Here is a 27,620-nt window from a genome sequence, read left to right as displayed (position 1 = left end):
GGAGTGGCCTCAGGGATGCTCTGACTGTGGGACAAGAGAGTGGACACGTCACATGTACTACACACACCTGCTGCCTCCGGGGCAGGAGAGCAGCCGGCATGAATGCATGCCCAGGCATGCCACTACTACTGCCCTCCACCAAGGAGCATTGTGTGAAAAGAGCTGACACTGTCACTCTGCAAAATCATAGAAGTTGTTCTTGCTTCCTCCTTTCTGTTACCTCTTCCTTTGTTCCCTCCAAGCAAAGAAATGTAGGGCCAGGGATTTAGCTCAATGGCATAAGCACCTCCCTGGCAAGCGCAAGGTCATGAGTTCGATCCCCAGTACAGCAAAAAAAAAAAAAAAAAAAAAAAAGAAAAAAGAAAGAAAGAAAGAAATGTAAATATTAATAAAAAAAAATCTCTTTCCCTGGAGGACTTGGAGGTTATGCTCTAACTGTGTTAGTGTCAGATTTAGATGGTACTGCTTTGCCCTCTGACACTTTTCATAACCCTTTCAAGATTGCCAGAGTCCTGGAATTCACTGGTATTTTTCTCTACAATCTGTCATCATATGTACCTCCTAAAGATTAAATGGAATCACCTCTGAATCCAGATAGATTATAATATACAATGTTCATCCATTCAGCAAATATTTATTTCAGCAACTATTCCATGCTGGGCAAGCCCTGATATACAGAGCTCAGCTACTTCCACATCAAGTCTGCTGGATAACATTTCCCAGCATCCCTGGCAATTACATGCAGTCACATGACTGAGTTCTGGCCAATGGATTTGCATGGAAATTAACTATACAACTTTGAGACATGGTTCACCCCAAACTGGCCTATATGAATCTCCATTCTCATCCAATCTGCCTGTCATATGCAGACTTGGAAAGAGAGAACAGCCTAAGGGATCACAGAACTACAAAATGTAAAAGAAGCCTAGATTTTTGAATAGCCAAGTGAAAGGCCAACTACTGAATACCCACACTGAACTGTCACATTGGCACAAAATAAAACTTCTGTTGCAGTCGTCCCCTGAGATGACTGGGGCTCTTTATTACAGAAAGTAGCCTACATTGACTGCACAGTAAGCAGTACAAAGAGGGATAAGACACAGTCCCTGCTCCCATGAAGTCTTCAATTTACTGGGAGAGAACAAAAATAAACAGGTAACAACTACATAGTGAGATAATTGCCATGACTAGAGAGTGCTGTGGGCAAGTAGATTAACAAGGGGTTGAATCAGAAGGTCCCCAAGGAGCAAAAGACTTCCAGGTCAGGTCCAGAGGAACCTGTAGGAGGAGCTAGAAAGAGTGCTTGGCCTAAAAAGAAGAACCAGAAGAAGCCTCAAACTGAGGTTTTAGCAATGAGTGTAGGAAGGCTGAAGGAGACGGGAGGCCGCAGAGATACTGGGCCCAGATTCACATGGTCTTGAAAACCAGTTTGTTTAGCTGTTGTCATAAGAGTAGTGGGAAGCCAGGAAGTACGTGAAACTAGAATTCTGCCTTGCAAAGTTCACTCTGCAGGAGGGTACAGAATGAGTTAGGGAAGAGCAAGATGAGCCAAACATAGTTACCCACTGACAATCTCTTCCAGGCATTCATGGAGAGCCTCAGACTCATGGACACTGACACCCAGTCTGAATCCTATCCACCTTTCCCCCACACGTTGGCCATTATTTTCAGACTGTTGGCCTACTTGCAGCACAATCCCTTCCCCCTCCCTGACCTTCCTATTGCCTCCTTCCTAGTTTATATCCCTCTTACTGCCAACCTGTCTGCAAGGTCCCAACTTAGCTTTCAGCAAGCCCATAGGGAATCATGACACAAAGGAAGAAACTGTAGTACTCCACCCTACACGTGCCATAAACAATGCCTATTAAACATCTATCCAGCCCTATACCTAGAGACAAGTACATCTAGAAACAAGAACCAGGCAGTGGGCTGATTTTTACTAGAAAATTAACAGACAGACACAAACAGTTTGTCAGAAAGATGAGCAGCAGTTCTCTAGAAGGCAAGCACGATCACTATAGAAATATCACAAAAATAGCCATACCTATGAAGGCAGCCCTAGAGCCTTATGCAAAAGGTAACTAGAGGAACATGTGACAGTCTGAGGAATCCACCAGGAGATTTGGTCCCTGAGTAGAACTCAGGCCACTGGGCCACAAAGGAGCAGATGTGGCCAGGAGTAAAGGCTACTGGGAAAGAGGGAGCTAAGAAGAAAAAGATCAAGAAGGGCCAGGGGCAGATTTCTACTGAAAGCACAACCTTGAAAGGAGAGAGGTTCTTATTTTTATTCAACTCATGTCCAAGAGAAAAGAAATAGTTTATTTCCCACATTCATCTGTGACTTCCCCCTGAATGACAATGTGGACAGCCTGGCTGTATTCCTCCTTCTGCAGGTGAGATGCTAAAGTATTCAAGATTGCCCTGGTCTTATTCCCAACCCCAGGAATTACTAATGGAGCCTGGGCTACGTTCACCAGTGGGAACATGCCCATTGCAGTATTTTCTGGGAATGTTCCACTCAGAACAGTGGGAGAAAATGGCCCAGTCTTGCTCTCAACACTGACCACAAGTACATGCCACGTTGCGCTGGGCTCAGAGCCTGAAATCCTTTCTTTGTCCTTGGTCAGCGCTTGTAACAGAGACTGGCTGAATCTTCCGCAAACCTGCTTCTCTTTTCCTCCTGGGCACATAAATCAACTGTCTGTGCCAACCTCCTCTACAGTTAGGTGTGACTGTGTGACTGAGTTCAGACCAGTAGAATGAATAGAAATGAAACCAGGCACTTTCAGGCCTGCACAGTAATACTCTCCCATTTTCAATCCTCCACGCTCTTTCTTCATCTCACAGCTGAGTGGAGAGGATGCCAAATACTAAAAAAGATGGCAGAGACAAGAGGTAGAAAGAAAGGAGAAACACTGAGAATGGTCACATGACCAAGATTAGAAAATTGCAGGAGAGAAATAAAATTTCACTGTGTTCAACACTGAAAGTTGGAAGTTGTTTGTTACAGCAGCTCATCTAAGACAGTTGACACAGTTCTCTCCCATTCTTTCGAATGCAGATTCCAAATCTTTGCCATTTTCCCATGTCTCCTAATCTCTCCTCACCCTCACAGAGGACCTCACCTATTTTTTAACAGCTTTATTGGAACATAAATTACACAATAAAATTCACCCTTTAATTTGTACATCTCAATGGTTTTTAGTATATTCAGAGTTGTGCGATCATCACCACTAATTTTAGAATATTTTCATTGACCCTAAAAGAAATCCTATACTAATAAGCAATCATTTCTCATTCTTCCTTTCCCCCAGCACTAGACAACCACTAATTTTCAGTCTCTATAAATCTGCCTGCCCTAGATACTTCAAATCATTGAGATGACACAGTATGTGGTTTTCATGTGACTGGCTTTTTCACCTAGCATGTTTTCAACGTTCATCCATGTTGCAGCATATAACAATAATTTTCATTACCTTCTCTCACCTTTTAATTGACAGATAATACTGTGTTGCATGGATATGCCACCTTTTCTTTATTCATCCATCAGTTAATGGACACTGGAGCCATCCTGACATTTTGACTATTGTGAATAATGTTATGACCATCGATGTACCTGTTTTTGAGCATGTCTTTTGGTTTCTTGGGCACATACTTAGGGGTACAAATTCTAGGATATATAATAATTCTATGCTTAACATCTCGAGGAACTGCCAAATTGTTTTTCAAAGTTGGGGCACCATTTTGCATTCCTACCAGCAATGCAGGAGGGCTCTGATCTCTCCACATCCTCACTAACACTTTTGTTGTCTGTCTTTTTAATTTTTTCCTTCCTGGTGGATATAAAGTGATATCTTGTTACAGTTTGCATTTGCATTGCCCTAAGGACTAATGATATGGAGAACTTTTACATGTACTTATGGCCACTTATATGTCTTTTTTGGGAAATAGTCTACTCAAATCCTTTATTCATTTAAAAAGTAGGTTGCTTTTTTATTATTGAGTTGTAAGAAGTCTTTATATATTGTAGATACATATTTATTGTATGCTAAATTGTGCACCCTAAAAAGATATGTTGGACTCTTAATCCCTGGTACTTGTGATCATGAATTTATTTGAAAGGAGGGTCTCTGAAGATATAATCAGGTTAAAATGGAGTCATAGTGAACCGGAGTGGGTCCTAGCCCCAGTGACTGGGAGCATTTTAATAAGACCATGTAAAGATACAGGGTTTCAGATACCCAGAGAGTGTGTGAAAGATAGAGACAAAATGGAGTCATATGTCTTCAACTTAAAGAATACCAACACCTGCTGACAACCACCAGAATCCAGGAGGCAGGCAAGGAAGGATTCTTTATCTAGAACTTTCAGAGGGAGCACGGCCCTGTTAACACCGTGATTTGCAATTCTAGCCTCCCTAATTGTGAGAAGATAAACTTCTGTTATATTAAACCACCTAGCTTGTGGTAAGTAGTTACAGCAACCCTACAAAATTAATGCAAATTAATTTCTCAAATACATGACTTGAAAGTTCTTTGCAGTATTAGGGTATTGAAGCCAAGGGCTTCACACGTGCTGGGCAAGCACTCTACTACTGAACTACATCCCCACCTATTTAATTTTTTTAAGTCAAGAGAGAATCTAGGCAAGTTATGCATACTAGCTCAAACTTGCTATTCTCCTGCCTCAGCCTTCCTAGTATCTGGAATTATAGGCACACACCATTATGTTTGGCATGTTTCACTTTCCTGATGATGTCCTTTGAAGGAGAGAACTTATTCTTTGTTTCTTGCAGTACTGAGGATTGAACCCAGGGCTGTTGATCTAAGCCATGTCCAGGGCCATTTTATTTTTCTTGAGGAAGGTTCTTGCTAAGCTGCCAAGGCTTGGCTTGAACTTGTGATCTTCCTGCCTCAGCCTCCCAGAATGCTGGTAGGTGCCACCATGCTCAGCTGAAAGACAAAATTTTTAATTTTGATATTCTGCATCCCTGCTTTGTTGGAATCCTTTTTGACAGACAGAGACCCCAGAATCAGTAACCCAATTATCCGCTCAATATCCAGTCACTTCTTAGATGCAATACCACCTTGTATGAGTCATTGCTTAGATAATTTATCAGCCAAAAAAAAGATAGTTTATCAGCCAATCTAGTGAACCCAGATGAGTCCAGCCCCAACTGCCAACTCACACAATTATGGATTCAATGCACAACATTTAAGACATTAAGTTTTGGGGTTATTTTTTGCATAGCAGGAGATAACTGATAAAAAGGCAATGTGTACATGAGATAGAAGACAAGGTATCATTCTTGGATTGTTCACTAGCCAATTTTACAAAATTTAAGCAAATCACTTTACTTTGGTTGGGGGGGGCTCAATTTTTAAACAAGAACAAGGAAAAATGGACTGGTCAGCACTTTGCAACCAATCTATTTCTTCAAATGGTAGTCTGTAAGGAAACAGATAAAAAGGAATATTCTCAAGCTCTAGAGGAAACTGAACCCCAACTGCTCAACTTCCTTTTCTCCCACATCCACTCCTTAGATAGTACCCCAGGCATCTGCAGATAAACTGGAAAACATTGTGCCTTCAGATTTTCTAAGGCCTCCCTTAGGTTAACATTTCATGCTTCCAGGCTTGAGGGAGAGAAGTGGTTTTGCAAGAATTAAGCCGTGTTGAACCCTCTTGCAGCACTGTTCATGGCTCATGTAATTATTGTTAACTTGACCTGTCTGTCTGCTTCATCAATAAGCCAATAAGCTTATAAGACAATAAGCAGCTCCACTACATGGACTCTTGCTCCTTTTTATGAACTTCCTTCCCCATCTCAGTGGTTGCTGCATGTCCCTCAACACACAACATCTAGTTGAGAAATTCCATGTAAAGAGATTCTTGGATGGATGCATAGACAGATGGACCAATAGCCACATGAACAGATGATTATCGGCTGATTCATGAATATGTATATGACCACATGGATAACTTTGATATGTTATTCACAATGTGTCAAAGGTAGAATAAATTTAACCTTCTCTATCAGTAGAAAGCTAAAGCATCAAAGTACATTTTCGTGATTGTCAAATTGCTCTCAATATGAAATCTGAAATTGCAGTCACTAAATTACTGCATCTTGAAATGCAATCCTAGTTATTTCCTATCATTGATTCCTTTCAAAGGCAGGAACTATTGCTCTCCTTGACACTACCATGAAAATGTCAGCCAGCCTTTCTCCAACCCCAATGCTGTGGCTCAACCTCCCCACTGCCAAGTCAGTTCATAAACCCAGAAATTTACTCGGGCTCTATGTAAATGGAAATTTCTGCCCTACTTATTCACCAGTGACTTTCCCAGAGAAATCTCAGGGAACGCTTGCACCCTCGGTTGTGTGGCCATGCTTGGAGTGGGGCTCCTGCGGCTTCTGCACATTTCCAGCTGTGTGCTGAAAGCAGGAAGCCCATAGGAAGTACACTGGCTCAAGCCTGGGATTCTTCCCTCCTCCTTTAAAGCTTCTATTTCCTGCTCTAAGTTCTTAATAACTACCTTCCATTTAAAATTGCCTTTAGCTTTAAAAGAGGCTAACTTTTCCATACTGTAAACCAACATAATCTGGCTAGAGAGAAGGGTGATGAACTTAATACCTTTTGCTAAGATGTGGAGTGAGCACAAAAAAATCCAATCTGGAACCAAAATGGAAATAAATCCCAGAAAACTGATCTGACATAACAGGGATAAAGACACAAGTAGAGATACTTGGTGACCTTTTGATACTGAAGATGTAAGACTACGTTTTTATTTTCTTGTTCTGTTATTTAAACTTTGGATCTCAATGGATATATTTTCCTTGCCATAATCTCCAAGGTTCTCAGAACATTCACAATGCCAAATAATTACAGCATAGAGCAGGCATCTATGCAACTAACAAGTTTCAGGGTGTTGATTTAGTTATAAATGGAAATATTGTATCATTTGAAAGTTTTCATTAGTTTTTATATTATACAGGTAAGTCAGAGAAGAAAAAAGCATTTACCCCTCCTGAAGACACCTCTCAAAAAGGAGACATTGGTAATAGTGGAATTATCTACAACAGTGGAAATCATCACTATTAATACTTCGGAGCAGCATTTTAAAAATTGATTTGTACCCAACTAAGAGTTCATGAAATCAACTTAGCGGGTCATGACAGCACTTTAAAAAATTAAACATAAGAAAGGAGAAAAACTAGGAACATAGTTGGAATACAGTACATCAGGATAGGAAAGTATAGGATAAGATACTATAATAAGGAAGAGAGAAATAAATACATCACAATGCACCACATATAGGAAATACTGTATTAGTGTTGTTGATAAACAGTTGTTTCAGCTACGTGTGTCTCCAGGCTCACAAATGTGAATCATACTACTTAATGTGCATCATGATCAAACATGGTTTAAAGAGACTGAGGTGGAGCTAAGTGTGGTGGCATACACCTGGAATCTCAGCACTCTAGGAGGCTGAGGCAGGAGGATCACAAGTTCAAGCCAAGCCCAGTCAACACAAAAATGCCAGAGATATAGCTCAATGTGAAGACTTTGGGTTCAATAACCACTATTGCACCAAAACATAAAACAAAAACAAGTTTGAGTTGGTAAATAAACATCTAGATATTTTTCTTTCCTGTATTCCTATACTGTCTTCTTAGTAAACATATAAAATCTACATATAATTTTGCATCAAGTCTTTTTAACAACTTTGAAATAAACATCATAAACATATTTTAGGTCAATAAATAGCCGTTTGCATCATCATTTTAATGGCAGTAGAGTATGTCACTGCATCACTGTATAGTAATGTTTGCTGTATCATTATGTAATAATATTTATGCAACTACTTTTTATTGATAATCATTGAGGATATTATTTGTAAGTAACACAGAGGCACTAATAAAGTCTTTAAGTTTTCCAATCATTTTATTTTGAAATTTTCTTAAAAATTATTTTCGTAGGTTAAATTGCAAAGTGAAATCTTCTGCATACACTTTTTATGTATCATTTTCATAAAAGCTAACTGCTTACCAGAAAAATTATCCCAATTTACACTTCCATCAGCAGTCTCTGAAAGTACCCTATGGCCACACCACCCTTCTCACATTCCCTCCCTAAAGCTGACCAATGCCATTTACTATCTTGGTCTATGTGAATAAATGAAAATATAGCAATTTGTTGTAATTTGGTTTGATTCATTTCCAAATTGAGGTCACCCGCAGTTCACTTATACCAGCCTGCAAACAAAATTACAGACTATATTAGGATGACCACTGAGCTAAAACACAAATTTACATATCCATGAAGTGACTCTTCTGATTTTAGACAGTAAAGGCCTTTATATGTAAAATGACTCAAGCCACAGCGAATGGTTCACTTTATACAATCACTATGTTCCTATGAAATATTTGTTTTTCAGGAAAATGAAAGAACTGATTAGTTACAGCCAAACATACAGCTACTGCCTCGTTGCGTTAACCTTCAACAGTCACATGTGTGCCCTGGATGTATATCAGTATTTCTTGGTCCGCAGGCCTTCTGGTTTAGATGTCCTAGCCTCAGCCTCCTCTGTGCCCACAGCTGAAGCTGAGTACTGTCCTTATGTTTGTTTGAGGTGTTCTGACTCTGTGTTCCCTGCCACACACTGGAAGGTAGAAGCCTATCTCAGTGGCTACAAGGTGGAAGGCTGGAAGAAGCACCTTACAGAGAAAGGCTGAGTAGAATCCACAGGGCAGGTGAACTGAATTCAGGATTGGTCACTTTTTCACAGCGTAGTCTTACAGCCACTAGCAGACCTCCACGTCTTCATTCACCAAAAAATATATATTTTTATAACAAAATGTTAAGATGCTTGTGAAATAGCAGAAAGCAGTTACACAATTAATGGCATGAGAGAGACAGACAGACAGAGGCAGAGACAGAGACAGAGACAAAAGGAATTTGCTTGCTGTCTGTCTGAACATGTTTAGAAGAATCCCCCTTAATACACTCAGTAATCTAAGACAAAAGTTCAGTGATTTTGAAAAAATGGGGAGCAGAGCTAGCTACAGGAAAAAGACAAGGGTTGAAGAAGAAGAAAGAGAAGGCCATGGCCTTACCTGGACCCTCCAGTGATGAATGCCAACCTGCAACAAGCGCTGGGTTTGAGCAAGAGTTACCCACTTCCTCCGGAAAAATCTAGATTTTTACAGGCCTTTTATTCTGCAGAAAGCTCTTTTGCATTTCACACCTGGCGAGTGAAGAAAAGCATCCCCTGTCTAGCTTCTGACTTCACAGACTGCCTCACTAGGCTTCCATCAGTTTCTAAAAGTCAAAAGCAAATGAAATAGTTACCTCTATATTTGAAGAAGACCTGGGTTAATGGTCCAAAGCACTTCCCTCATGGAAAAACTGGCTCACCCTCCTCCAGTGAGGAAACAGAATTAAGCACTTATACTAACATTTAAAAACTATCTTCACATGTATCATAAAAGCCCACTTTCAAAGGCTCGGCTGTGTGTCACTCAGCAGCAAGGTCCCCTGGAGGCTTCTCACAATCACTTTGCGGGGCTTAACTGGGAAGGTTTCACACACTTCACAACCATAGTGAACCAAACGGGTTCAGTCAAAACATCAGGCAGCCTTGGGTCTGTGTGGGCCTCAAACCTGTTCTGGTTGTTCCAGATATGCTTGAAAGGGAGGGTGTGGACTAAAGCGCTTAACCTGCCCGTCTCATTTCAGACCAACTTGCAAGTGGGCCTGTGGAGCCAGCAGTAAGTTTGGGGTGTTTCACCACTCACTGAGTAGAGGGCTTCAGTCCTCAGCAGAGAAGTCAGAAGCTCACCCACTATGAGAGGTTTGACAGAGAGACCAGTAGACAGCTCTGGAATTTGCCTGAGGCCTTTTTAAACCCCCCATGCACCCACCCCCAGTCCACCAAGTTCCTGTCTTAGCACAGACAATCCAGGTGCTGAGGGCAAAGGCAAAGGAATAAAGGCCCTCATCCTCAGGTGATGGAGAGAAAGCCTTTCTATCTTTTCCAAGTCGCTTGCCTTTCGGTAGAAAGTTCTTCCTTGCCTAGATTTTATATGAACTACAATAGACAGGTTATTGGAGAAGGTAACTCCCGATAATGCTGAGACTATCTAGCCAAGTGATTAAGGAACTCATCACTCTTCCTCCTCCAGTCCTTCTCCAAGGAAAGGAAGCAATTTGAAAATCCAAGAGGATTCTCCCTTCTCACATAGAGTTGAAGCAGTGCCAATAAAGATTCCAACGTCAAACTCCAATTACAGGGGTGTGCAAGTGATTTGAAACTTGGCCTTGAGAGGAGCCCCTGTCTGAGAATCTTAAGGCCCCTAACTGTGCTTTAATTTTGAGAGGAGGGGAGTCCTTATAAGTGGCAGCTTCCTCTATTTCAGACATCAAAACTTTGCCCTTAAACATCAGTGATTTACATTACAAAAAAACATCAAGATATTTATGTGGCCTAGATCAGAAACTCAAAGGACAGCAAGGAATAAGAATAGACACTGGGACAGCCGAATGTCCTATCTGGGGAGAAAGGTTCATTACACTCAAGTCAGAGTTTTTACACAACAGAAATGTGCATATAAATTCAACAAAATAGAAATTCAACAAAAGAATATTCACAGCAACATTATTCAAAATAGCCCAAACCAGAAATTATCCAAATAGCCATGAATAAAAGAATGAACACACAAAAGAATATTACACAGCAATGAAAGTAAATGAACTACAAGCATCAACATAAATGGATCATAAAATACAGTTTTGAGCAAAAAAGAGTCCAGTATTAAAAAATCATACTGTATGATCCCAAAGCAGGTCAAAGTAGTCAATGCTGTTAGAGTTTGAGATAATAGTTACCCTTGACTGGAAGAGAACTTGGGAGGATTTCTACAGGACTGTTTTTGTTCTAGGTGATGGTTTTAGAGGTGTGTTCAGTTTTCAAAAGTTCATTGAACTATATACTCATAATTTGTGCACATTTGTATAATTGTGCTAATCATTCCTATACAGATGGAAAGACAGGGGGGAGAAAAAGTGAGAGAGAGAGAGAGAGAGAGAGAGAGAGAGAGAGAGAGACGAGGAGAGAGGATTCTTTTTTGTACTAACATTTAAAAAAATAGGAATCCTGTTACATGTATTTATTTCCACTTGTTTACTCAAGGAAAGCTGCCACACAGTTTCTGATCACATATAGGATTTCTAAGCTTTTCAGAAAAAAGAAGATCCTACAATTTAGTATCTTTTTTTTCAGAGAAAGAATGCCAGTAGTTTGGTGTAATTTTGTCATCTGTGTATTTTCAGAAAAATCGATCCATTTGACTCTCTGCATTGTATGTCTGTGTTAGGGTCAGCTATCTGCTGTGACAAACATCCCCTAAATTTCACAATAAAAGTCTACTCCTTCACATAAAATCCAATAATAAACTGGCAGACAGCCTTTCATGTGGTGATTCAGAGACTCAGGCTCCTTCCATCTGGTGGCCTTACCACACCGTAGGGCCTCAGAGCTCTCTGCTGAATGAACCCTCTGGTTCAAACAGCGGAGTGGGGAAGAAATGAATTGCAGATCATTGTCTCGAACATTTTATATGACCTTCCTAGAGGTGGAGCAATTATTCCTCACATATCTCACTGGCTGGAGCTCTGCCACATGGTCAAACCTAACTGCAAGGTAGTCTGCTAGAAAATGTTGCTCAGTTGTGTGCCCAGCAGTCATTCTCTGCCTTGCCAGATCTATAATCTCCCTTTTCGCTAGCTGTTCCATGCCAGTGGCTGACTACAAAGAACATTATCAGTGATGACACAGAGGCTCTGAGCATTTGTTTTCTGTACCACTTTCACGATGGCTCACATCCACACCCACGCCTCCCTGTGCCCTTCATCAGATGTTCCACACTTCCTGGGAATGAGGGCATAACAGCAGCCAGAGGATAAATTGCTCTTGCAGTGCTCCATTACATGAGTTAGGTAGACAGGCCAGAATGGGATGGCATTCTTCTGTCAACCTTTTCACCAGGCACCTACCAGATTAGAATGTTTACACTGGCCGAGAAGCTACAGTAGCTGAGTTTTGTCCATTTTTGTAACTACTTCCTTTTCCCAACTTTCCGTGATATTAATAATAATCAAACAAAAATGGGAGCATCAATAGCACACATATATTAAGTTTTGTTAGGAGTCCCATGTAGGTGCCACATATTTCTGGCACTGCTCATGGATTAACTCACTTAAATTCATACCAACTCTAGAGGGTGAGTACTAATAGTGTTTTCACTTTATAGATAAGGAAACTGAGGCACAGAGACTAAGAATTTGTCCAAGGTCACACAGCTGGCAAGTGATGGAACTGCAAGAATCAAAGGCCAACATATACAGTATTATTTACTACAAAAGTGATCCGGGTCAGAAACACAATCACGTGATCATGACAAATCCCAGCCCCTCAGATCTTCAACTTAAGCTTTCAAGCATAAGGCTTGATTCAACCAGGCTTATCAGGCTACAGAAAAGCACAGGAAGTGTTGTTGGAAAGAAAACAAAGTTCATGTCGAGGAGTAATGGCCACTTGTTGGGGTTTTGGGTTTTATTTTTAAATTTTTTTCATACTCAGAAGGCCCTAAAACTACTGCATAGACAAATCAATTAGGAAAACCCAGAAGAACTTCAAATTATAAGCCAGTACTCGAAACAGCTTGCCCTGCTTGTTAGCTTTCCTCAAACATATTTGTAAGGGAACCCCATTCTTATTGTCCTCTTCTACCCTATAACCAGCCTGAGATAGTCAGTTGAATGATATGAAGCAAAGGGTTAAAATAAAGCCACACAAGAGGCAACGTTGCACAATACATTTTTCTTCATGCAATTGGGTGAGTTTTAATTAGTAAAGGCTAAAATTTTTCCAGATGAGCACTGGGTGACATCTGATACCTGAGTAGGGTTCCAACATCTCTTCTCTCACACCAAAGGCATTTAACTCAAGCAGCGATCTCTGAAATCATTTCTCAGAGTATCCTTCCCAATACCTCTTCCTCATTTGCCCACTTTTCCAACATTGCCCCAAACTTCAAAACCTATGTCACTCCTGTTTGCAAAGCACAATGTCCCATGACTTCTCACTTGGAAAAAGATTTCTGTGGTATTCATTGCTGCTCCACTTCTTCCCCTTGCATTTAATCTCTGGAATGGAACTCTCTATCAACACTCACCATCTTGCAATGAATCACATAAGGGGTGAGAAAGGGGTCCACTGAAGTGGCAGAATTCTGATGCCAAATTCACAAGGAAAATACAGCTTTATTTGCTGTATCAAAATATAAATACAGGCTTGAAGAACAGAGTCCAGACGCAGGCTGGAGAGAATTGTAAATATTGATATTATATTCTAAAGAACATTATGTGTCACTGGCTGTCATCTCATCTGTCCTCATAGCTACTATCTCTTCTCTCTCTTGGATGTCTAGTATTAAAAATAAAAAGTAGTTGAACTCTAGAGTGTGGTTCATTTAAAAAATTTAAATATACTTACAACAATCAGAAATCACATGCTGAACAACTTTCTTTGTCTTTGATTGAGGTTTTAAGCATCAGAAAAGACTGAAAACACAGTTGCAAATCAGTATTCTCTGACACTCAGAAAATCGCCTCAGAGTATCAAGGTCTTTTTCATGTCTTTTAAATGTTGTTTTAGCTCTGTCTCAGAAAAAAAGCTTCCACTTTTAAATTACTCCTGGTGCCTCTAAGGTCAGATTCTCATCCTTCTCCAAACCTTGATTCTCCCCTAAAATCTAGCACCAACATTAAACAGTCCAACACCATCAGACCAAAAGTGAGGAATTTCCACTGTTCCAATATGTCTTGGAAATCTTATAGCATGAAACTGCCAGTTTTGAGTCTAAGGCAGAAGGACAAGAAACTTTTGTGGAATCATTTTTTCTGTGGTCACATTCATATGGCACTGTTGGTTAGGGACTTGTGCTAAACCAACAGAATTCAAAGATTACTGTCTTCCCTCAAAAAACATTACCTATCTGGAGTGAGGAGAATGTTGTCTATCTTAACAATGGTGTGGGTTACCAGTGGGTGCAGCAGATACATATATTTATTTGATCTTCCTCCTCTGGGAAGGAGCACAAAATGCTAGATCATTGATTTTTCAGAGCAAGTCACCAGGGAAAATGACAAAACAGCTTTCTTTTCTTTTTTTCATTTTCTTCTGTTCTGTATGGGTTGAGTTGCCTAGCCCTACACATGAAGCAAAAAACCAACAACAAACAAAAAAATCAACAACTTCAAGGTCGATCCAACCACTCTCAGTCCTTCCAAGAAACCACCACAGTCTCTCATCAGGGTTCAGTAGCCCCTACCTGATCTCCCTCCTCCCTGCCTCTCATAAGCCTTAATACCATAAGCACAGTAATTTTTGAAAACTCTGAGTCAGTCCAGTTACTCCTGTGCTTTAAATTCTCCAGGGACACTCACAGCAAAAATTAAAGTCTTAGCAATAGGCTCTTCCTATGTTATCTGGAACCCTCTCCCCTCATTCTGTGCCTTGCTTACTTCCCACGCTGGCCTCCTTGCCACCAGGAGATCACGTCAGACATGCTTTCACCTGGAGCCTTTTTATCAGATATGGCTTCTCCCTGCCAGGACACCTAACTACCCTGTTGAAAATGGCAACTTCTCGCAAGTTTTCTTGATTGTCTTCTCTCTGCTCCAGTTTCTTTTGCCCATAACACTTATCACTCCTCAACAGACTTTGTAATTTTAAAATCTTTGTGTTTCTTGCTTAGGGTCTCTCTCTCTCTCTCTCTGAAAATAGACTTTTTGTAACTTTTGTTTACTCATTAGGAAGGAATATCAAGGACAGAGGGTCCTCATCGAGTACCCTAAATGACAGTAAGTGCTAACACTGATTTGTTTCTCTGCCTTTCAAAACCAGGCACTCTAGGACCCACCGAGTCCCCCTTGCAGTGCAACAATGTAGCCATTCCATGGCTAAAATGACAAAACAGATTCTCCCCGACAAACATTTTACCTATTATAAACAGTAAAATTAAAATGACCCTCTGATTATTATAGGTGGGTCCGGTTTGAGCCAGTTTAACCTCATTTCCCTTTGTGTAGGGCTATTAGACCTGGAGATCAAAGAAATCCTACAGACATATGGTATCTTGATTTCAACAAACCATTTGACAGTCACTCAAGATGATGGATCTTGTGGGCAAGGTGGAGAAATGTGGTTTGAATGGGAAGGTGGGGGTGCACTTGTAGTTGCTACAACAATGGTACCCAAGGAATGCTGATTACTAGATGTCAACTTTGAGGGATGCTGCTAGCACTGCCTGCCAATGGGCTCTAGTCTTGAATCCATCTGACCAATCATTTTATCAAAGAGTCATGTTTATGGTGTCTGCAGAGAGCAAAATGCTGTGGGCAGTAGCTGACACATTGAATCAAGATTTTAAAGCATCACCACTGATTGGAAATGAAAGAGTAGAGCAAGCAAGATTCAATTTAACAGAGACAAAGGGAGAGCCTTGTGAAATTAGAGTTCCAAATACTGACTATACACATAGAATGGAGGAAATCCCATGTTTAAAATTACTACTGTAAAAGAAGGAATTTATTGGACAAAAAACAAAACTACACAACAGAGTCATGAAATGAATAAAGCAAGGACCATGTTACACCCAATGGGTCATTCATATAAAGAAAGGAATGACTTCATTAGTGTTGTGTGCCAGTGGAGGAATTGGAAAGTTAGCATTAGGAGCCCTGGTTGAAGGAACTGATGTTGTCTCACCTGGGATGAAGGAAGCATAGAAAGGACCAAAGCAGTAACCTACAGACACTTAAAAGATGTCCCAGAAAAGATATTATCGGGATATTCTATATGGCCCCAGCTATCAGAAGGAGGACTAAAACACTGCCATTACAAAAAGATCTAGTCTTTGTGTAGACAAGAACTATGTGAAACAGGAACAATCTAGCAACAAAACTAAGGTGGGGTTGCCACTTCCTACTCCCAAGAGTCCCCCAAGAGGGCATGGGAAGCAGATGGCTTGTCATTTAGAACATCTTGAGACCCCCAACTCTGGATGGCAAGTTGTATTCAATGGGCACTGAGGTGTTTCCCAATGCTAAAACCACAAAATTCTATGATTCTTATTAGATTAACTTTATTCTCAGTTAATTTCACATGGAAGGATTTAGATGCTTAACATTTAAGTAATTTTTCAGCATATAGATGCACAGGTCATCAGATTTACATTTTAGCATGCCCCAACTTTCTCACCCTCATTAATGGATTGAGAGACAGGCATTACACCAGGAGCAAAAGCTGACCATGCCTGTGTTAGTTATTCACAAAGATGAACTAGACAGGGTCCCAACCCTCTGGACTTACAATCCAATGGGAATGCTGTCCAAAATGTTGGCGCAACAAATTTCAATGCTGGAATGAGATCATTAGATTCAGTAGCAACTCCTGCATCACTGTTTTTATTTCCATTTATTATCAAGATGCAAATCATGAATTATGGATGCAAGGAGAAATTTCAGCAATTTGTGTGATTGATAGTTTGTTCCAAGTATATCTTTCTTACAATATTTTAGCAGAGTGACACACAAAACATTGTGCCTCACGATTTTGTTGTTATTAATTATAACAGTCTATTGGCTTCAAATGTATTTTTAAATGCTAGATTTCTAAGTTTTATGATAAAAGAATACTCAATCAAAACATCAGAGCCATGATTTTTAATAGAGTGAAAGGAAATTTAGTCGAATTGCCAAAATAAAACTCCAACTGTGTTTAAAATCATCGGTGACCTAAAATTTCAGTGTCATGTGAAGCGTAAATCCCCAAGACTCATGGGATAATCTGAAATAACAGAAGAGATCTCATATGTCATAGCAATTTGAAGGTGATTTACATTAAGGGAAGACTAGTGACCCTGACACTGAGACCTTTCAGAGAGCCTGTGTGGACTTTACACTCTCCTAATGCCATTGTGTAGACAAGGCCTCCACACAAAGGAAGAAAGAAATCTCCATTGTCAATATCTTAGCCATATCAGGCCAGAAGAATGTCAAAGATTTCCTAAGCATTTTGGTAGTTTTGATTTAAAAGCCCAATGCAACAAAATAAGAAAAGTCTAGGAAAATAAATCATGTTGCCATTACAGGTTTCGAGAAAAATTACAACCATGAATTATTAATGCCTGAAAGATTGCTTTCTTGTCAGTTGTTCTGTGATGGGTGTAAAAGCAGTTTCAGTGGTGCTTCTAGGATCTCAAAATGCCTCAGAGAAAGTCACCAAGCAGAGCCAAGAGGAAAAGAAATTTAAGCACAGTTACTGAAACATCCAAGAAAGCATATAAGCAGACTGTGAGAGGCTTTGACAAGTGGTAGAATTAACAGAAAGGGGAGGGAAAAACAAGAACATCTTCCAAGATCAGAGTAACTCATACTTAGCGTTGCCAAACCAACCCAGAAATGATCGATTCATTGAATGTGTTATTTCCCAGCTCTTTTCAGGACTTAGCAGTTTCAGTGTATGTTTTGGCTGAAAATAAGCTTCTCAAATGGAATGTAGCTCTCCAGGGACAGCATCCTTTCCACCGGATGATAAACCACAGTCTCAAAGGCTGTCCAATGGGACACTGAGGGACTGAGGAGACGTCATTCATCATCAGAGACTTGCGTTCCTTCTGTGCTCCTTCTTACTGATAAAGCACTGAAGATCTATCTCCCCAGCCAACAGAGAGATTCAAACCATAACTTCACTGAAGGGTAGTAATAGTGATTTCCAGACTCACCTCAGAGTGGTCAGGCAGGGGCCAAGGATGCGGCTAATATAAAAATCTTGGGGAAAATATTTCAAGGAATAAGAGCAAGAAGCATTATCTATATGATACTCCCAGTTCCATGTCTTTGCTCTCATAATTTAAAGATTAAACAGATTGTCCTGTTTTGAGATCCCCCTCTGCAGATGTGAACCTATGAGTACAAGTGCAAGTTCCAGTGTGAGTGGTTTATGTGAGAGGTGACCCCAGGAGACACAGGTGAAATGAAACAGAGAAAGAAAGGAAGGCTGAAAATGCAAGATACATTATCAAATAAGTCATCACGGTGGGGAATTGGACTGCAATCCTACTAGGAAAGTCTGAAAAAATGGTGTCAAAACCATGCCATTGAGTTCTTCGAAGTGGTAAAGAAGCAGAAGTATTTCTTCACCAACTCTTGTTCACAATCGGTTGAGCACCGCTTCAGAGAAATTATTCGCTGGCACTTCTGACTTTCCCCATGTGCAAGGCCAAGCCTGGTCTATAGCCAGATAGGAACCAAAGAACCAGGCAGAGTCATAGAAGTTTGCAGTAAGTAGCTCTCAGTACCAGAGAGGAAGGCTGAAGTGACCATGTCTGCCATATAGAGGAAGAGCAAAAACAAAGATGAGCACAAAGTTCCAGAAAATTTGTAGTTTGAGGAGAGGTAGTGGACAAGAAATTAGGTTTCACTTCCCAGAGAAGATGATGTGTCAGCTGAGTATCAAAGAACGACGAGAAATTAGCCAGTGAAAGGTGTTCTAGAAAGAGTCACATAATACATAGGCATGAAGAGTGAAAAGCCGGGAAAGTTGCAGAACAGCACATAGTTTAGTGTGACTGGCACAGAGCGCTGAACTGCAGTAGGTGGGGAAGCGACAGTGGTGGGTGGGAGAGTAAAGAGATGAAGCTGCCAAGTGGAAAGGATTACACCACAAAAGGACACGATTTTTATATAGGAATTCCCCTGGATTTATGTGGCAACACATGGCAGAAAACTCTAGTGGCTAGAAATAGACTCTGACCTACATTCTAACTCTGGTCCCCATCCCTTTTTAGCTGATGCTGCCTGAAACAAGTTCCTAACTCTCATTAAAAAAAAATAATTGCACTACCTCTCTTTGAGACATATTATGAAGTTTAAATAGAGTAATGTAAAGCTCTTAGCACAGGGGCTGACAAAGAGTAAAACTCAGTAAGTGTCAGCTATAAGTAAAGTCAGTCCACTTGATGACTGAGAAAGGTATCACTGATATGCAATAGGGAAATAATCATCTTCTTAATAAGTAGCGATGGATTAATTGTGCATTCACATGGAAAAATAATCTTGACCCCTACCTCACACCATTTACAAATATCAATTCTATATGAATCATGGATCTCAATGACAAAGACAAAACAAAAAACTTCTAGAATATAGGAGATATCTTCATAATCTTGGGATTGGTGAACAGTAAAATAGCTAACCATAAAGAAAACAATTGATAGGCTGGACTACATAAAACAGTAATTTCTACTCACCAAAAGATAACACTAAGGGAGTAAAAACGACAAGCTACAGAGTTAGGGAATACTGATACCCGATAAATGACTCATATTCACAATATATTTAAAAATAAGACAATAAAAAACATGCAGGTAATTCAAAGAAGAGAATCCAAATTATTTTTTAAGTATGAAAAGATGTTCCATTTCACAAGCCATCAGAAAAATGCAAACTAAAACCATTTACGGAATTTTATTACACACTCACCAGAGGTACTAAAATTAAATAGTATTGCTGAGAATGTGGAGCAAGTGGAATTTGATATACTTCTGAGAGTATGAAATGGTACCATCAGTTTAGAAAGTGTTAGGTAGTATATAATAAAGCCAACCATATCCATCCTTTTTGATCCAGAAATTTCCCCTTTAGATGCCTTGTGTACACAAAATAGCCATGAATGAAGGTAAGTTGAAAATGGCCCTAGAATCACAAGAAATAAATCTGAGAATCAACAAGTGAGATGATATCAAATTAAAAAGCTTCTGCACATCAAAGAACATTTCCAACAGTGTTGAGACAATGTATGCAATGGGAAAAAGTATTGCCAGCTATTCCTCAGACAGAAGACTAATATGTAGAATGTGCAAAGAACTAAAAAAAAAAGAGACCTCCCCCCAAAATAAAAGACCCAATAAAAAAATGAGCAACTGAAATTAACATACACTTCTCAGAAGAAATATAAAATGGCCAAGATACACATGAAAAAAAAGGTTCAACATTGCTAGTTATTAGAGAAATGGAAATTAAAACAAAACTGAACTCCATCTTACTCCAGAAAGAATGGCTATCATGAAGAAATCAAATAATAACAAATTCTGATAAGGCTGCACGTAGGGGGAGGGGAGGTAAACAAATACAACTACTATGAACAACAGTATGGAGAGCCCTCAATAAACTAAAACTAGAAATCTATTTGACCCAGCTATTCCCCTCCTAGATACCTTTCTGAAAGAATTAACAGCATCATATGATAGTGATAAATGCATACCCATGTTTACAGCAGCACAATTCCTAATAGCTAAATCTTGGGAAAAGCCTATATGCCCATCAACAAATGAATACACAAAGAAAATGTGGTATTTATACACAACAGAATACTACTTTGCCATAAAGAATACACTTAAGGCATTTGTAGGTAAGTGGATGCACCTAGAGGTCTTAGTGAAATAAATAAGTAAGTGAAATAAATCAGAAACACCAGTTTAAAAAGTGCATGATTTCTCTTTTTTATGAAAAACCCAAAATGTAAATAAAGAGCAAAATAAAAGACAGGTAATAGCAAGTAGGAAAATCTCTAATTGGACAAAGAACAAGAGCTGGCAGGTGAGGGAGGTAAGGGAGAGAAAAAGAAAAGAAAAGAATTGAAGAAACAGTGGAAATAGAGCTTTTGTAAGTGGGAAGGAGACCAAATACTGGAAAAGGCAGGGAGGAATGGAAGAGGTAGGGAACAAAAACAATAGCCCTAAACTGAAGATGACACAAGTGTCTATCATCAGGAGAACAGATCAACAAACTATAATATATGCAAGCAATAAACTTTTATTCACCTATGAGAATTAACAGTCTACTGTCTATGCAAGCAACATGGAAGAAACTTACAAGCATAACGTTGAGTGAATAGTGCTGGACACTAAAAAGTATATACATGACTCCATTTGCACAAAGTTAAAAAACAGGAAAATCTGTTCCATGAGGGCCGGAGTTGGGAGATGGCTATATTTAGCCTACATTTAGTGAGGTGACACTGACTAGTAGGGGCTAAAGGAGAGGGTGTTTCAGACACAGTAATATTTTATTTCTTGATATGCTTGGTGTTTTCCAGAGTTATTTGCTTTGTGAAAATTAACCAAGCTGAACACTTTTAATTTGTATATTTTTCTGTAGTAATGTTAAACTTTAATATAAAATTTACTTAAAAACTTAGTTACAAAATATAATCAAGAGCAACAAAAAGCCAATCTTAAAACACCTAAGTATCAGCATCTTGGCATTGAGGCCCATGAAGTAATCCCAAGGTTTCAGGTGTTGGTGACTGGAAAGCTGGACTTGCTTCAAGTTTATGACCATAAATCTCAGAAGGCTCTCAATGCAGCCAGATAATCCAGCTACACTTCTTTACTGCATCCACATTCCCCTTGAGACACTTTATTAACACCTTCCCTGCACTCTTCACACTGCCAACACCCTCTCAACCAATGACCTCCCACATGCCTCACAGAGAAAGTAGCCCTAAACTATAGAAGAACCCCCACATCCCACCTCCATCTGCCTACCAGCCCACCTGTCTCCACCCACATTTGCCACCTTCCCTCCAGATCCCCTGGATGAAATGGTGCTTTCATCTCATCCCATTTCAGCTTCCATCCTCTAACATCAATTTCTTCCTCTCCATGGAATCGAAACATGCCACAAATGTCAACATCTTTTAAGAAAGTTGCCCTTCATATTGTATGAACTGACACTATTCCATTTCTCCACTTCCCTTCCAGCAAGTTTTCAGTCATTGCTGTTTGTCTTCTATCCCTCTTGTTTGTCTTTCTTTCTTTCTTCTTTTGTCTTTTGGAGACAAGGTTTCACTATGCAGTTCAGGCTTGCCTTGAACTCACTTTGTAGCACAGGCTAGCCTCAAATTCAGTGATCCTCCTGCCTCACCCTCCCAAGTGCTGGGATTAGAGGTGTGCATCATGGCCCTCCTGTTCTTTCTCCAGCCCTTCTTGTCTGGCCTTAATCTCTAGGCTACTAATTAACTGTGTGTTACCAAACTCAGTGGCCTCTTCTCATTTCTGTGCTCATCTCATCCTTGGAAGCATTGGACCAAGATGACTTCTCCCCATTCTGTTGTTATTTATTGCTTGCTTTCTTTCTTTCTTTCTTTCTTTCTTTCTTTCTTTCTTTCTTTCTTTCTTTCCTCTCTTCTCCTTTGTTCTCTCTCTCTCCCTCTACCCCTTTCTTTCTTCAGTGCTGGTGATCAAATGAAACCCAGGGACTTGCATATGCAAAGCAAGAGCTCTACCAGTGAGCTATATTCCTAGCCCTCCATGAGTCTCAAAACACCTTCTCCTAACTTCCCCTATACCACCCTCTCCTGATTTTTCCTCCTAGATTTCTGGTTGTTGTTTCCCAACCTTTTTCTCCTCTATGAGACTTTCAGAATTGGCCTCCCTTAGGATAAACCCTAGTTCCCTTAACTATCTACACTATCCCTGGCTGCAAGGCCTCCTATAACATTTCTACCTTTAAGTCTCAGGGTTATATCTCCAGCCTCAGCTCTTTTCCTGAGCTCTCATCTCAAACATCTAATTGTGAAGATACGCCAGGTATCTCAACATGGTTCAACCAGAAAACTATTGATTCTGTTTCCTCCATAAAACACATCCACTCAATCACTAGTCTTCACCATATCTGTAAAAGGCATCATGGATCATGAGTTATTTAAGCCATAGAATGCGGGAGTCGTCCTTAACTACCTTTCCTCATACCTTGTACCCAACCAAATCACTAAGTCCTGCATGGATTCAGAATTTCCTGTCTCCATAGCCATCTCCCTTCTTCTATCAAAGCCAGTTGTGCTATCTAATTGGTCTGCCAGCCCCAGCATTTGCCTCAAGAGTGACACTGCTGAAGAGTACAGAAGATCATGCCATCCTTACAAAAGGCCCCTCAGCATTATCTCAGGGCTACAGGAAGCAGCTGTCTGAGGATGGCGTAGCCAGAAGACGGTATGGGGCATGGTGATCTGAGGAGGAAGGTTATAGGGGAGGTACAGAGGCACGCAGACAACCTCAAAGGGGAGACAAAAAGGAACATGGCTCATCCTTAGGTTTCCTCTCCCTTGGAAACGCCGAAGCCTGGGAAAGTGGAAAGAAATACACAGAATGTAGCTGATGCCACTGGTAGCACCTGTGCCCTGAGGACCCCAGAGGCAGTCCTGTGCATACTCCAGGCTCTTTGCACCTCCCTCTTCCCAGCCCTGCGAGCATGCTGGTGTCATATACTGCATAGGCCCCAGAAGCTAGCGCGTTCATGCTCAATGCTATCTCTTGTCAGCAAGGGGCAAAAGTTGTACAGAAACATTCCTGCTTTTTGGGATCCCAGTGGAACACATCTGAAGTGTGTGAACTGGGGGCCCTCAGCTGGACTGAACCACTGCTGCCTGCAATGTTAAGCAGCGCACAACAGGTATTAACTTCTTCTTCCTTCTCTGTCTCACTTCCCCACTCCCTCTCGGTCCTTTTTTGGGAGCCCCCTCAAACTACTTGTATGGAAATCTTTGTCTCAGGCCCTGCATTCTGGGGAACCCAAAGTAGGACACATAAAATTGTGCTTTTATACCTGAAGGTAATGCCTTGTACGACATTAGCTAAAAACAATGTCATCCTAAATTTAAATGGATGAGGAGAGCGTACACAAAGAGTAGAGATGGAATTTCAAAAAAAATTTTTAAATAATAGGATACTTTTAGTCCCTCTCTGGGTATTATATTAGTCCTGCCCTTATTTACTCATGTATAAATAGTCATAGACAGAATATTTACCAACTATGTATACACTAAAGATCCTGCTTCTGTCCATTAACCTTTAGTTTAACACTCCAAACAGTTAAAAGGATTCGAAAGGAAGATATCAAACTCAGGATATTCAGCTACTCAATACAGCCTCCAAAGAAAGAGCAGAGCGGAAGACATCTTCTACTATGGCACTGAGTTTCACTTGTGTGAAATCTGTTTAAGGGGAGGTGTGATCACACACACACACACACACACACACACACACACACACACACACAGAAGCGCGCGCACGGGAAATGTATGCACTACCCAGCAGCCTGCAGAACTTCCCTCTAGTTCTTTTGAAGTGAGATCACCATTCCCCCCAACCGCACTCTCCTGTTGAAAGTGAAGGGCCCGTCCCTGCTGTGTGGTTTGGGGTAAAAAGGAGGCAGGATTAAAGCTCTCATTTCCAGTCCCAAAAGTAAAATACGACTTGGCCTACGGCAGTCCTAATTCTTTCCAGAACTCATCCCCGGAATTGCCCTTTTAAACAACCAGTCATTAATCCAACCCCGGGTCTTTTATAGCTGCGAAAACCGATCGCGCACATCATTTATTCATTACGCTTATTATTATTGTTATTGCAGAAAAGCAGTGAATTCCCGGGGCGGGGTTCAAAGGGTTTCTTGGTGAAGGAGGAGAAAGGGGGGAGAACGCACGGGCAAGCAGAGACCGCGAGGAGACAGGGCTGGATTGCTGGACGGAGGTGCACGGAAATCCCCAGGGAAGGCTGCAGGGAAAGCGCTGTGGCCCGGTGCGCTTGGAGGCCGCCTCGCACCAGCGCAGCTGCTGCAGCAACTAAAGAAGCTTCTTACGTAAGTCGGAGTCGCTGACATCACCTTCCCCGAAAGGATCGCAGCAGAATTAGGCATCAAAGGACCCACACACCAGCCCAGCAACTCTGTCTACCACCTGGGTCATTCATTCCTAAATGACTCCTCCGCGGCTAGATTTGGGCGACCAGTGCACCTGGGAGCTGGCCTGCGCGCCCCTTAAAGAGCAGATGACACAGAATGACTACTTATCACCAGGAGCTCTGGGTGTCGCAAGAATGAAGCCAAAGCGCTGCAAAGATGCCCCAGGGTCTCCCAGACCTCCTTCCTCTGCTCTTCCCGGAGCCTGCCAGGCAGACTGATTCATACCTAAATCAGATTTGGGCGACAATGCACAGGGGCGCTGGGAGGAAAGCCTGCGGAATCCTCAGGGGCAGATGGCACAAAAGCCATTTAGGGGGGATCTTAGGTTGTTCAGGGCAAAAAAGATGCCCGAGGGTCTCCTCGATCTCACCTGGACCCAAGCTCTCCCCCACTCCCCGCGGTCCCTCCCGACCACAAAGGTTTTCAGTAGAGCGCCTCGGAGTTCACTCCAGGAGGCGAGCAACACCGCGCTTTGTCGCACACCCGCGGCGCAAAGCGTAAGTTCGGGGCCCGGGGCAGCCCCTAAGGTCGCGGCAAGAGTGACAACACCACTGTAGTGCTGCAGAAGTCCTTTTTAAAAGGACACCCACCACTTCTCAGGCCCCTGGGTGGATTACGGGGTTGGGCTGGACTGCTGGAAGCCACAGGAGTTGCACTCCTCCTCAAGGACACGAAAGGCGAATCCGAGAGATGAATGGCAGATCTTTGCTTCTTGTTCCCCTAGAAACGCTCCCTATCTGCCCGTTCTCAGCCTACAGACGTCTGTGAGTTGTAAGGCCACCCTTTTAACTTTCTGACCTTCTTGTCTGTAGCCTTCGGGGAGCAGTCTGGCTACTCAGTCCCGGGAGAATTGGGGTGGGTCTTAGGGCCGGGAAGAATGGAAAAGCGAGAGTAAGGTGCAAGTTGCAGCAGGCTTGGCGCCGCGGGGCTGGGATTGCGGCGACCGGGGAGGGCGCGAGGGTGCGGCGCAAGAGCTTAGCGCCCCGGGGACAGACAGGGTTGGGGGGGGCGGGTACTCACGCACTGCCTCCTGCTTGGGGTCCAGCGTGCCGAGAACTCGTTGCACGCCGCCGAGCTTGCCCTGCAGCGCCCAGACGCGACGATGGGTGAGCTGAATGTCGCTCTCGAGCTCCTGGAAGAGGCTGCACGCGTGCCGGGCCACGTCCGAGAGCTGCCGGAGGACGCGGGCCAGCGCGGCGTTGCTGAAGGCGCACAAGTCCAGCATGAGCAGCACAGCCGCGGCCGCAGCCGAGGACGCCTCGCCAGCAGCGGGCGCCGCCGCCTCCGGGACCCCCGCCGAGCTGTCCTCGCTGGCCACAGGCGCCTCGCCTTGAGGTTGCTGAGCCTGATTAGCTGGCGCAGGCAGCGGCGGCGAAGGCGGTGGCAGCCCGAGAGGCAAAGAGGGCACGCGGGGTGGCTCCTCTGGCCCCGGCGCTTCGGCCTCCTCCTGCCGGCCAGGCGGCTGCAGGGGCGGTGTCGGTTCAGCGCTGCCTCCACTCGCGTCCTCCTCTGGGCCGGGCGCCGGGCGCCGCTGCCGGCACAGCCACTGCGGCTCCACGATCCGCTTGGCGAAAGGCATCCCGCGCAGCCGGGTCGCGACTTTCTGTTCTCCGAGCTCCCCTTGCTAGCTGGGGACCAGGCGCGCCCACCTGAGCAAGGGTAGGGCAGCAGTCGGCGAGGCTCGATCCGGGCAGTCCAGAAACGCCAAGGGGCTGCTTTGCTCACCTGGCCCCCTCCTCTTCCCAGTCCTCTCCCTAGCAAATCAGTCCAGCCGGTCTTCCTCTAGGCGCACGGTTCCCTGGGGAGAATGACAAGCTCCGGGCACAGAAATCCCGGGGTGCGCCTGGGCTCTCCTCACTTGCTTCCAACACGAGTCGGGTGGCTCAGCTCCATGGTTCGTGCGCTCACTGTCGTGGCCGCCGTCTATATAAATGGGCGTGTGTGTGTGCGTGTGTGTGTGTGTGTGTGTGTGTGTGTGTGTGTGTGTGTGTGTGCGCGTGTATGTATGGGTGGGTGTGAGTGTGTGCGCGCGCCACAGTTTAAAAGTACCCCGGCGCAGGCCTCTCCCCGCGCGCCCCTCGGCCGCTCCGGGGAGCGATTGCGCCCAGGATCTTTCTCCCTCTCTGGGCGGGGAGGCGGTTTGGGAAAGGCGCTCTGAAAACCCGGAGAGAGGAATCCGCCTCCAGCCCAGGCTCAGGAGGCGGCGCGGGGGCTGCGGGGCCGACGCTGGGCGGGGGAGGCCAGGGCGAGAAGGGCGCAGCGCCCTGGGCGACCGCTGGGAGTCACTAGCGGCCTCGGCGAGCCAGGGTTCAGGCGCAAAGAAGCTTCCTCACGTCCAAAGGGGTTAGAATATAGGCCAGCGGTCCTCAAGTTGGGAGTGAGAGTGATGATCAGGATCGTAGAGGAAAGATGCTGGGGTATTCGAGATGCAGAAGACTTGACATGTTGCTTTGTTGAAGTGCAACTCTGTATGTCCTTTGGGTTCTTAGAGCGAAACCTAGGTTCTTCTAAGTGCCCCAGGCTCTGTGAGCTGGGAGAAACGGATTGGATGGCTGAAGTGGCAAGGGCTCATCCCCTTGCAGCCAAGTGGCCAGAGTGTTCTTTATTCCCATACCTAGGCATCATGGGAAGGTCTGCACTGGGCGAGGTCTCTAAGTATCGTGACTGTGATCCAAACTACCAAAGAGCAAATCCCCTGCCTCCGCAACACTGCTTGCAAAACTTATTGTACATTAGGTGAGATGCTTCT

The 27,620-nt window shown here is 42.8% G+C and overlaps 1 protein-coding gene across 2 annotated transcripts in view; it reads right to left on the bottom strand.

Annotated features, from left to right (window-relative positions):
• The window catches only part of Nhs (NHS actin remodeling regulator), a 332,473-nt gene extending 305,375 nt beyond the window's left edge, over positions 1-27,098 (bottom strand). For both annotated transcript variants that reach the window (XM_005002183.4, XM_023563612.2), the window contains exon 1: positions 25,892-27,098. In XM_005002183.4, coding sequence (XP_005002240.1) covers positions 25,892-26,450 — 559 coding nt within the window. In that variant the 5' untranslated portion in view covers positions 26,451-27,098. The remainder of the gene's footprint in view (positions 1-25,891) is intronic.
• Positions 27,099-27,620: the final 522 nt, after the last annotated feature.

Source organism: Cavia porcellus, unplaced genomic scaffold, assembly GCF_034190915.1.
Source record: "Cavia porcellus strain 051 isolate PalLab524CR breed Dunkin Hartley unplaced genomic scaffold, mCavPor4.1 scaffold_33, whole genome shotgun sequence".
In the NCBI taxonomy this organism is placed as follows: Eukaryota; Metazoa; Chordata; class Mammalia; order Rodentia; family Caviidae; genus Cavia; species Cavia porcellus.
The sequence above is the reverse complement of the archived record's forward strand: the minus strand, read 5'-3'. Positions and strand labels throughout refer to the sequence as shown.